General features: G+C 38.2%; 1 protein-coding gene across 1 annotated transcript in view; it reads left to right on the top strand.

Annotated features, from left to right (window-relative positions):
• The first annotated feature begins 149 nt into the window (after positions 1–149).
• LOC115226530 overlaps positions 150–11,929 on the top strand; it is a 31,629-nt gene continuing 19,849 nt past the window's right edge. Inside the window, exons 1-6 of the mRNA XM_036515442.1 lie at positions 150–251; positions 3,971–4,016; positions 4,262–4,303; positions 6,341–6,589; positions 8,549–8,646; positions 11,526–11,685. Of these exons, the coding sequence (XP_036371335.1) occupies positions 3,974–4,016; positions 4,262–4,303; positions 6,341–6,589; positions 8,549–8,646; positions 11,526–11,685 (592 nt within the window). The 5' untranslated portion in view covers positions 150–251; positions 3,971–3,973. The remainder of the gene's footprint in view (positions 252–3,970; positions 4,017–4,261; positions 4,304–6,340; positions 6,590–8,548; positions 8,647–11,525; positions 11,686–11,929) is intronic.

The raw sequence follows: 11,929 nt of genomic DNA on the forward strand, positions 1-11,929 counted from the left end.
ATATATATATATATACGATGGGCTTCTTTCAGTTTCTATGTAACAAATTCTCTTACAAGGCTTTTGTCTGTCCGGGACACTTGCTCAAGATACAGCTGACCTTGGAACTACTACACGGCCACACCTACGACTATTGTGTGTGTGTGTAAGAAAAAGATATTTACAATTTACAATGTGAGAAAATTGAAATTGTATGTCACATCCTGTCACCGATTTACTGCTTGCTGGACCACCAACGAAACAAAACTGAAGTAAGTTAAAACGTTTTAAATTTAGTTCGAAACAATTTACTATAGAATTATCACTTCATGTCACCTCGGACTATATGATGTGTGCGTTTATAAGTTATAAGAAGGGCTACGAAGTAGTCGATCCTTTTGCAAACCGTCCTTTAGTAAACATCAATCGATAAAAAAAAAATGGACAGTAAGAAATGTTTAAGTTTCACTACGAATGTCACTAGGGTGTGGCCGTTCGTTCTGGCGTGTTGGCATGGAAGAGGTGCAGACGAATAACAGGACAGTACCTCTGTCATTCATCAAGAAATAGTACGGGTTAGGAATTGGGGGTGGAGGAGTCTGAAACCATACGTCTGGTGCCAGACGTTTACCGAAGGTCATCTCTTCAATTAGAAACATGGTAAATAAATCCGGTTTTGAGAAACAACACTTGTTGCTGACATATTTTCAAGCAAAGGAGTGTCTGGATTTGACGTCAAGTTCTTTTTTAAGGAAGGACCCGATTCTCCGATTTTACAACCATTCTTCTATGTATGTAAAGCCGTGCTTCTCAACCAGGGTCCGCATGGCCCTTCGGGATCCTTGTAAGATTTTGTTGTAAAACATTATGAGCAATAAATTGCCTATACTTCCACAATACACAAAATATTCTAACAATTCTTTTAAATAGAATTCCTAATAATATCTTTATATATAAAAGTCAAGTTGTGTGTCTGTCTCCTACGATTTAGATTCCTAACTACTCCCACATTTTGCGGTGCAGTTTAACCAAATTCGGGTATCTTATAGTCGTGATTCATATCAAGCCCGTCTGAGTATTAGCGCGCGTCTACGATGAGTCTACGATTTTAAAAATAATTTAACATCATTTTTTATTCCATTTTAATGCATAATTTCTCGTGTGTCGATGGCGGCGGAGTTGGCGTCCATGGTCACACCTGCACCTGTTTGCTTCTCCCCTTCTTCCCTCCCTCGTGAAGCTGTGGGGAAGGGAGTGTAAGGAAATCAACGTCGTAAAGCGTTGTCAAGGAGACCAGCGTTCTTTTAGAACAACGACTTCATGGCTTGAAGACACCAAAACAGAAATGGCTAAGAAAGCCCGAATTGGCATCTATAAGGGAAGTAACTCTCTAAAAATGCTTATATAGTTATTTCCCTTACAAACCCGAGCAACGCCGGGCGATACTGCCAGTTTAATAATATAAGTATAATATGATTTTTAATCATCAAATGGCCATCGCGTTCCACCTGATTAAAACTGGAATCTCGGACAGAAGTCACTTAACTACGTGTAAATGCATTCATACATGTGAGGGCGAACTTGTGGTTTAAGCGACCCCATATAACCCCTCATAACTTTTATTTTTAAACTAGCAGTATCGCCCGGCGTTGCTCGGATTTGTAAGGGAAATAACTATATAAGCATTTTTAGAGAGTTATAGCCAAAAAATAGCAAAAAAATTATGGTAATTTTTTTTAAAATCGTTGACTCATCGTAGACATTTTTAGAGGGTTACTTCCCTTATATAATAGCGAAAAAATGCATTAAAATGGAAAAAAATGATGGTAAATTATTTTTAAAATCGTAGACGCGCGCTAATACCCAGAAGGGCTCGATATGAATCACGACTATAAGATACCCGCTTTTGGTTACACTGCACCGCAAAATGTGGGAGTAGTTAGGAATCTAAATCGTAGGAGACAGACAGACACACAACTTCACTTTTATTATATATAAAGATTTGTGGAATTTTCAGGAAATGTTTGCACACGAGAATTCATATGATTATGCGCAAACAAAAAGCAATGTTTTATGTAGGGTTAAGGGCGATTTTGGCTGTTGTTTCTGGCACACCCAACGACGACCTATCTCGTTTCTTTGTCGCTCTGACATGTATTAATGTCTTTTGTGACTACGTGCAGTGTATCAACGAAGTCTTAAATAGGCCACCAACTGCCAACCGATTACTTCCATGTATAATTAAACATAATAGTTTACTTGTTGCATGAATAACCATAAAAAGAGGGGGAGGTAAGTATACTCAGCCAGTGCAGAAGCCTATTGTGACCAACCAGATTTACCTGCCCCGTACATACACATAGGTGCTTTATCGAGTTTGTTTCCTCATAACTTTCGGAAAAATAGATATTTTTGAATAAAATTTTCTACAAATATGGCGATATTAAAAAAAAATTCGGATTTTTTCGGTTTGAACGGCAGTTTTTAACATAATTTCTAGGTAACTAAAAAATTTTAAACTTCGTATACTGGTAGAATGTGTTTATAAAACATCTTTTTCTCTTGGCTTTCTTGAGAAAATTCTGTTGTTTGTAAGATATTTGTTGTTTTTTTTTTCTTCAATTTCTTCAATTTCAACCCTAGTCCTGTGCCAAAATTTGAAACCATTATTATCATTATTATCATTGTTATTATTATTATTATTATTATTATTATTATTATTATTATTATTATTATTATTATTATTATTATGTGAGAGAGCAGTTCATGCCATCAAAGTGACACTGGGGTAAAAATATACGAAGCCCAATATACCCATCATGACTACCCGTCTGATAAGGGTACACCGGGCACATGCATCACAACCATTATTATTATTATTATTATTATAATTTAAGATGTCATACAGTATCCAACTTTGTATGACTTCACAGGCTGACTGCCATAATAATAATAATAATAATAATAATAATACGAATACAAAGACCTGGAAATAGAGGTAACCAGAATGTGGAATCTAAAAACAGAAACAATTCCTATCATAATAGGTGCATTAGGCATGATAAAAAAATTTCAGACAAATACATAACAAAAACACCAGGACTTACAAACACATATAACATACAGAAAATTGCACTACTAGGCACTGCACACATCCTACGCAGAACACTTTCCATACAATAACCATCGGAGCATCACAACAAATCACAGCACATACCCAAGGCACACAGAGCTGTGCTCGGTAGTGAAGTGAAAGCATGCTATAAAAATAAAACTACTGAATAATAATAATAATAAGGTCACAGAAAACGAGAAAGCAACCATACTCTGGGATATGCCGATACACACAGATAGAGAAATTAAGGCCAACAGACCAGATATAGTTGTCAGAGATCATGAAGAAAAAAAATGCTTTCTAATTGATGTATCAATACCGGCAGATGACAACGTGTCTCTAAAAGAAATGGAGAAACTCTCAAAATACAAAGACCTGGAAATAGAGGTAACCAGAATGTGGAATCTGAAAACAGAAACAATTCCTATCATAGTAGGTGCATTAGGCATGATAAAAAAATATTCAGACAAATACATAACAAAAACACCAGGACTTACAAACACATATAACATACAGAAAATTGCACTACTAGGCACTGCACACATCCTACGCAGAACACTTTCCATACAATAACCATCAGAGCATCACAACAAATCACAGCACATACCCAAGGCACACAGAGCTGCGCTCGGTAGTGAAGTGAAAGCATGCTATAAAAATAAAACTACTGAATAATAATAATAATAATAATAATAATAATAATAATCTTTTCTACTATAGGCACAAGGCCAGAAGTTTTAGGGCAGGGAAACAGTCAATCACATCGACCCCTGTGCTTGACTGGTACTTATTTTACCAACAGGTCTTGTGCCAAAATTTGAAACCAATAAGATAAAATATTTTGATTTTTGAGCATTTTTTTTTTTTATTTTTCAGATCATGCAAACGTTAGCAGCGAGTCTATTTCTTATTTCATTCTTCTGTAAGTTATTATTTTGGTAATATCTTTAACCTTAAAAATTGCTCAATTTTAACCTATTTTCATACTTTTAAAACTTTATTTTCTTACATTTTTTAACCTTATTTTTTAAAACTTTTATTCTCAAATTTTAACCTCATTTTAACTTTATTATTATTAATAAATCTATGGATTGTTGTGACAAAAAACAGAACATTTCTCTTCAATTTATCAAATATAAAAACTGAAATCAAAATGATCTTTTACAGGTGCAATATATGAAAGTGTAGGACATAAAATTGTTCCAAATGGTAATTATATTTTCCAAATGTTTACTGATTTTAAACTATGTGTTATCTTTAAGTACTGGTCTAGAGATTCTCCGGGTTTCTGTTTCCTTGTGGCCAAAAGATGGTGTGCCATTATGATATTCTTTGGTTTAATATACACACTCTTTAGTGTATTTACAGCTTTACTCTTTTACTCTTTTACATGTTTCAGTCAATTGACTGCGGCCATGCTGGAGCACCACCTCTAATCGAGCAACTCGACCCCAGGACTTATTCTTTTGTAAGCCCAGTACTTATTCTATTGGTCTCTTTTGCCGAACCGCTAAGTGATGGGGACGTAAACACACCAGCATCAGTTGTCAAGCAAAGCTAGGGGGACAAACACAGACACACAAACACACACGCACATATATATATATATATATATATATATATATATATATATATATATATATACATATGTATACGACGGGCTTTTTCAGTTTCCTTCTACCAAATCCACTCACAAGGCTTTGGTCGGCCCGAGGCTATAGTAGAAGACACTTGCCCAAGGTGCCACGCAGTGAGACTGAACCCGGAACCATGTGGTTGGTAAGCAAGCTACTTACCACACAGCCACTCCTGCTTGTTCATAGTTCTTTATATAAAGTCAATTCCCTTCATATCAAAGGAAGTCACTCAAATCATAACACAATTTGCATAACTTTAGCCTTTTGGTGTAAAATGCACTCTTGTTTATATTGCTAGTGTGGAGATAAGTCCCCGCCATCTCCAGTGCCGAGACCACCAGATCACATGATTTCAAGTTGGGTCTAGTCAACAAGGGACGCTCAAACCTTATCTGTTTTTATCTCATTACAAAAACTCTTCAGTTACTAACTTTTTATTCATTCTAATTGGTACCTTAGCAAGGCCTAGAAATAGTGGAAGCATGTGGACTAGTGGTTAGGGCAGTGGACTCGCAGTTGAGGGATCGCGGGTTCGAATCTCAGACCAGCAGGCAATGTGTGTGTTTATGAGCGAAACACCTAAGCTCCACGCGCCTCCGGCAGAAGGTAAAACCGAACTTCTGCTGACCCTTTTCTCTTGCATCTTGCAGCTCACCTGCGACGGACCAGCGTCCCGTCCAGGTGGGGAACCTATATGCCAAGGAAACCGGGAAACTGGCCCTTCTGAGCCAGGCATGGCTCGAGAAGGAACAAAAAGGCCTAGAAGTGAACCTCAAATTCCCAGTTACCAAGTCTGTATCACGCATTCTGCCCAGATTATCAGCCGGTCAGCTTACAGTGATATCCTGCCAAAATATCATCATAATCTATTTCATTACTGCCCACAAGGGGCTAAACACAGAGGGGACAAACAAGGACAGACAAACGGATTATATTGATTACATCGACCCCAGTGCGTAACTGGTACTTAATTTAATCGACCCCGAAAGGATGAAAGGCAAAGTTGACCTCGGCGAATTTGAACTCAGACGAAATACGTCTACGTATTTCGCCCGGCGTGCTAACGAGTCTGCCAGCTCGTCGCCTTAGCGTCCGCTTTCATCACAATCATCGTCGTCGTTGTTGTTGTCATCATCATTTAACATCCATTCTCCATGGTTTTGATAGGAGCTCACCAGAGGACTGCACTGCCTTTACTGTCTGTTTTAGCATGGTTTTTACAGTTTTAAGTTTCTAATTTAGATAATGGAGTTTTTTTATAAGAAAAATTATTATTTTGTTTGTTTCTTAAAAAATATTGTTTAACTCTGTTTGCTTATTTATTCAACTATTATCATTAACCTGAAGATTGACTATAATTTTAGTTCAAATTTATTTTAATTGAATTTAAACTTAATTGTAATTCGAATTTGATTATAGCCATGAAACGTACGTAGTGTTTTTATGTATTTTATTATATTTATCACTCATTTTATACTTTTTTGGAAAAAAAATTTATAAAAAATTTAAATTTCAAATTTTATATAATGAAAATGTTAATATTAGTGAAATAAATGCCTAAATCAATGATATAACGAATCAAAGAATGATATTGACTTATTCCTTTCAGGAACAATTTATTTAGGTGAAAGTACAACACTTTACATTACAATCCCGAACATAAAGAGACCCGTAGTTTGGCAAAGCCTTAACTACAAATATGAGTGCGATAAAACGTGCGCGGACGGAGATGACTATAAAGTTACTCAAGTAGACAACACATCTTCGCTCTGGATTCGAAATGTATCTTGGAAGTTTTCTACATGGGTATTTTCCGATGACAATCTCCAATTTGCAAAAATTGATTTGGACATAAACGGTAAGGAATTTCTTCCTCCTCCCCCCTCCTCCTCTTCCTCCTCCTCCCCCCTCCTCCTCTTCCTCCTCCCCTCCTTCTCTTCCTCCTCCTCCTCCTCCTCCTCCTCTTTCACTCCCCCACTTCCTCCCCTTCGTCCTCCTCCTCTTCCACCCCCCTCCTCCTCCTCCTCTTCTTCCTCCTCTTCTTCCTCCTCTTCTTCCTCCTCTTCTTCCTCCTCTTCTTCCTCCTCCTCTTCCTCCTCTACCTCCTTTTCCTCATCTTCCTCCCACCCCACCCCTTTCCCCCCCAGCCTCCCCCACCCCCGCCTCCTCCTCCTTGCTTCTTTATCGTCGATGTCCCTTTAAACATGGTGTGTAGCTCTAAGGACTCTCCATGTCTCCAAGCAATTTTTTTTTTCAGTTTCTGCTAGAGTCAAAATCATCACCATCATGAATATTTACGGTCCGTTTTTCATGCTGGCATGGGTTGGAACGTTTGAGAAGAACTGGCAAGGCTAGAAAGCTGCGCCAGGTCCCATAAGGTATTTTGGGCTTGGTTTCTATGGCTGGATGCCCTTCCTAACACCAACCATTACACAGTGTATTTTTATGCTTTTTATGTTGCACCAACACCAGTGCTTTTTACATGGCCCCAGCACCAGCCCTTTTTACATGGCCCCAGCACCAGCCCTTTTTACATGGTACCAGCACCCACTTCAATGCTTTTTACGTGGTGCCTTAATTTTAGGATCTCGATTCTGTTGCGGTGGGTAGGTCTTCTCAAGTATAGCAATGCACCACATATCTTGGTCCTCAGGCATTTACTTCTAAGGTTCAGCGTTTGGAGATCGGCCTTCAGTACTTCGTCCCACGTCTTCCTGGGTCCCCCTCTTCCACAAATTCTCTCCATTTTAAGTAGGAAATTTAAGTTTACTCTCCTTGCGAGAAGTGGTTTTATACACAATGGATTTTTTTTCAGTGTTAGTTTTTTCCACCTCACTAAGAGACAACTCCTGGTATTTCAGTATCATTTTTTAGAAAAATGCTACAGCTGTTTCGAGTTTGATTATTTTTACCCAATCAGAAAAAAGTATTTGGAAGCTGAGATTTTGTAAATGATATCTGTCTGTGATAACATTGGGCAAAACATTACGACAGAATTCAATTCATTTCAACATTTAAGTTTAATTTGTCAAAATATCTTCGTCGCTTTAAGACCGCGACCTGTTCACTGACAAAAATCCGTACTGCATCTCAGCACGGATTTTTGTCTGAGATGCAGCATGGATTTTTGTCAGTGAGAAGGTCACGGTCTTAAAGCGATGAAAATATTTTGACAAATTAAACTTAAATGCTGAAGTGAATCGAACGGCTTTTGTGTGTTTCTTAAATGGCTTACAAACACCTTCCACGCTGCAATTATTTTCGTTTCAGCACACGATCTCAGATCAAATCACTTGCTATGCAAGTACATCTACGACAGAATTATTAGCTAGAATGTTCCAACAATTGTTTGTCCCCGGCCACTGCTTGTCCACCGGTTTTGGTGTGTTTATGTCCCCCTACTTAGCAGTTTGACAAAAGGTACTGATAGGAGAAACAGCAGGTTTAAAAAGAAAACAAGGTGGTGCCCTATGGCTGCAACCTAGTAGCTGAAACAAGTGGAAGAAAACAAAAGAAAGAATATATGATATTACTCGTAAAGGGTATCATCTCTTTTCACTGCTCTTAATCCTTTAGTGTTCGCATTATTCTGCCAAAATTAATCCTTTTTTATCCACATTGCCTTGAACTAATCATGCATTATCTTGTAGCTATGAGATTTTGATGAGGTAGCTGTTAATTTTTCAAAAGATATTGTAGGGTTGGTGTGAGAGACCAGATCCGGCCAGTTTGAACATAAAACAGGCAGAATACTTTTGGCCGGATATGGCCGGTTTAAATACTAAAGGGTTAAACAATGTTTGTAACATATTTTTAGTGAAACCTGAAATTGAAATCAAACACACAAACTGCGAATACACAGTCAAGGCCCTCTGTTCCTTACCTGTAACACACATAGAATGTCGATATGGTAAGGTAAGTCAATGGAATATTATTTTATTTCTGTTTATTTGGCGAATGTGTTCTTTTTGGCTCACAGTTGTTGAAATATCAAAATTAAGTGAGATTTTTCAAATTTGGTTTATTCATGTAATTTTTCACGCTAAATCTGATTTTGTTATTCATTTGTTCCAGAAAAATTTGAGGAAACTTTGAGGAAGGTTTATAATTTGACAATTTTTATCCAATCAGGAAAGAGGGTTTAAAAGCTGGGATAAGTTTTAAAGAAAAAAGTCATGTGAAATGCTGGGACAGGCATAGGGTCTTTTCTGTTTCACTCATGGTTTTCAATTCATTTAATTTTTTTTTTCCAGTTTGGTGTATTAATTTAGTTTTTTATGCTAAACATTTTCGGGAAAAAAAAATTTCGTTCAGGATATTTCATTTTTATACTGTTTAGATGCCTGGGATCTCTTCTGGTCTGCTCAAATATTTTGAAAATTTAACTGGATGTTTGATTTTTATCACTCTCAGTACATGTTTTGGGGACATGGCAAGACAACGGTTGTTCTGTGTATTCACTAACTGATCCTGGCAGAAATTTTTCTCATGCTTGAGTTTGTTCAGACTTACCTCTTGTCCTTGATGGATTGGGATATAAATTGGCCCTTTCTCATCTTGTATGAAGAATACTGAATGTCTTCATGCATTACCTGCCTGATAAGAAACTCAGACACTCCCATGTCACTGGCGATGGACCTGATTGACTTGGAGGGATCGTTGTCAATCATGGCCTAGATCTCACCAACAAATTCGGGAGTTCTTCTCTTATCATAACGATCAGAGTGAGTTTTCTAAGCTGTTGTGCTTTTGTAATCCCCATTAGACTCATCCAACTCCTTCCGAATCCTCTGCACTGTCCTCAGATTGACACCCAAACACTCTGAAATAGTCATATTGGAGCTTCTGGTGCAAATGCAGTACAGCATGTTCCCAAATTTTTGGCAGAGCGAATTGCGTCTTGGTGCTGTTTTTCTCTCAGACAGTGCCCAACTGACCCTACGATACTGTGTAGTCGACAAAATCAAAAACAAACAATGTGCACGCGTGAAATTAAAAAATATAAAATGGCAACAAAATTTACCCTTCGCAGCCTGTATATATGCCATAGCGGATCTATTTTTAGCGCAAGAGTCGACCATATAGTGGTCACTCTCTTATATTTGTGTATAAATTTTTATTGTATCCCTGGTTTTTATGCACTAAGCCACTTGGTGTTAAATTGATGGTATTATCAAATTAATATCCAATTTTTTCACCCTTATTTTTGATTATATATATATATATATATATATATAGGCACAGGAGTGGCTGTGTGGTAAGTAGCTTGTTTACCAACCACATGGTTCCGGGTTCAGTCCCACTGCGTGGCACCTTGGGCAACTGTCTGCTGCTCTAGCCTCGGGCCGGCCAAAACCTTGTGAGTGGATCTGATAAACAGAAACTGGAAGAAGCCTGTCGTCTGTGTGGTGTGATGTGTGTGTGTGTGTGTGTGTGTGTGTGTGTGTGTGTGTGTGTGTGTGTGTGTGTGTGTGTATGTTTGTGTGTTTGTGTTTGTCTCCACACCATTGCTTGACAACCGATGTTGATGTGTTTACATCCCTGTAACTTAGTGGTTCGGCAAAAGAGACTGATAGGATAAGTACTAAGCTTACAAAGAACAAGTCCTGAAGTTGATTTGTTTGACTAAAGGCGGTGCTCCAGCATGGCCGCAGTCAAATGATTGAAACAAATAAAAGAATAAAACAATATATATATATATATATATATATATATAATATATATATATATATATATATATATATTATATATATATATATATAATATATATATATATATATATATATTATATATATATATATATATATGGCCCAGTGGTTAGGGTAGCGGACTCGCAGTCATAGGATCGTGCTTTCGATTCCCAGACCGGGCGTTGTGAGTGTTTATTGAGCGAAAACACCTAAAAGCTCCACGAGGCTCCGTTAGGGGATGGTGGTGATCCCTGCTGTACTCTTTCACCACAACTTTCTCTCTCACTCTTACTTCCTGTTGGCCTGCTTGCTTAGCCAGCGGGGTGGCGTCATTCGAAGGCTAAAACAATGCGAAGCGCATTGTGACCAGCGATGTGTGATCACGGTGATATATAGTCTACAAAATCCACTCATAAGGCTTTGGTCAGCCCAAGGCTATATTAGAAGACAAGATACCACACAGTGGAACTGGACGTAGTACCGTGTGGTTGCGAAGCAATCTTCTTACCCCATAACCATGCCTACACCTATATACTCTTTACTCTCTTTCACTCTTTCACTTGTTTCAGTCATTTGACTGCGGCCATGCTGGAGCACCGCCTTTAGTCGAGCAAATCGACCCCGGGACTTATTCTTTTGTAAGCCCAGTACTTATTCTATCGGTCTCTTTTACTTGTTTCAGTCATTTGACTGCGGCCATGCTGGGGCACCGCCTTTAGTCGAGCAAATCGACCCCGGGACTTATTCTTTTGTAAGCCCAGTACTTATTCCATCGGTCTCTTTTGCCGAACCGCTAAGTAACGGGGACATAAACACACCAGCATCGGTTGTCAAGCAATGCTAGGGGGACAAACACAGACACACAGACACACACACGCATATATATATATATATACATATATACGACGGGGTTCTTTCAGTTTCCATCTACCAAATCCACTCACAAGGCATTGGTCGGCCCGAGGCTATAGTAGAAGACACTTGCCCAAGGTGCCATGCAGTGGGACTGAACCCGGAACCATGTGGTTGGTAAACAAGCGACTTACCACACAGCCACTCCTGCGCCTATATAATTCATTTTAATATATTTTTTTTTTCTCTCAGGAACATTTGAATTTCGTAGACACGGTTACAAGCAACTGTCCTCATGGCCAAACTCTTAGCAATGTCGGTAAATTAAGATTTAGCAAGCTTTCTGGAAACGTGACTTGCACTTTTACTTTAGACAAGATATTCAGAGAAGACCGAACGTTGCAAGTTGAATGTAAGTGAGCAATTTCATAAATTTTAAACGAATTCTTTAGAAAGTTGTTTTTAAATTTTCTTTCATCACCACCATCATCACCATCATCATCATCACCATCATCACCATCATCATCATCATCATCATCGTCATCATCATCATCATCATCACCACCATCATCACCATCATCATCACCATCATCATCATCATCACCACCATCATCATCATCATCATCATCATCATCATCATCGTCATCATCATCATC

Source organism: Octopus sinensis, linkage group LG30 (genome assembly GCF_006345805.1).
Source record: "Octopus sinensis linkage group LG30, ASM634580v1, whole genome shotgun sequence".
NCBI lineage: Eukaryota > Metazoa > Mollusca > Cephalopoda > Octopoda > Octopodidae > Octopus > Octopus sinensis.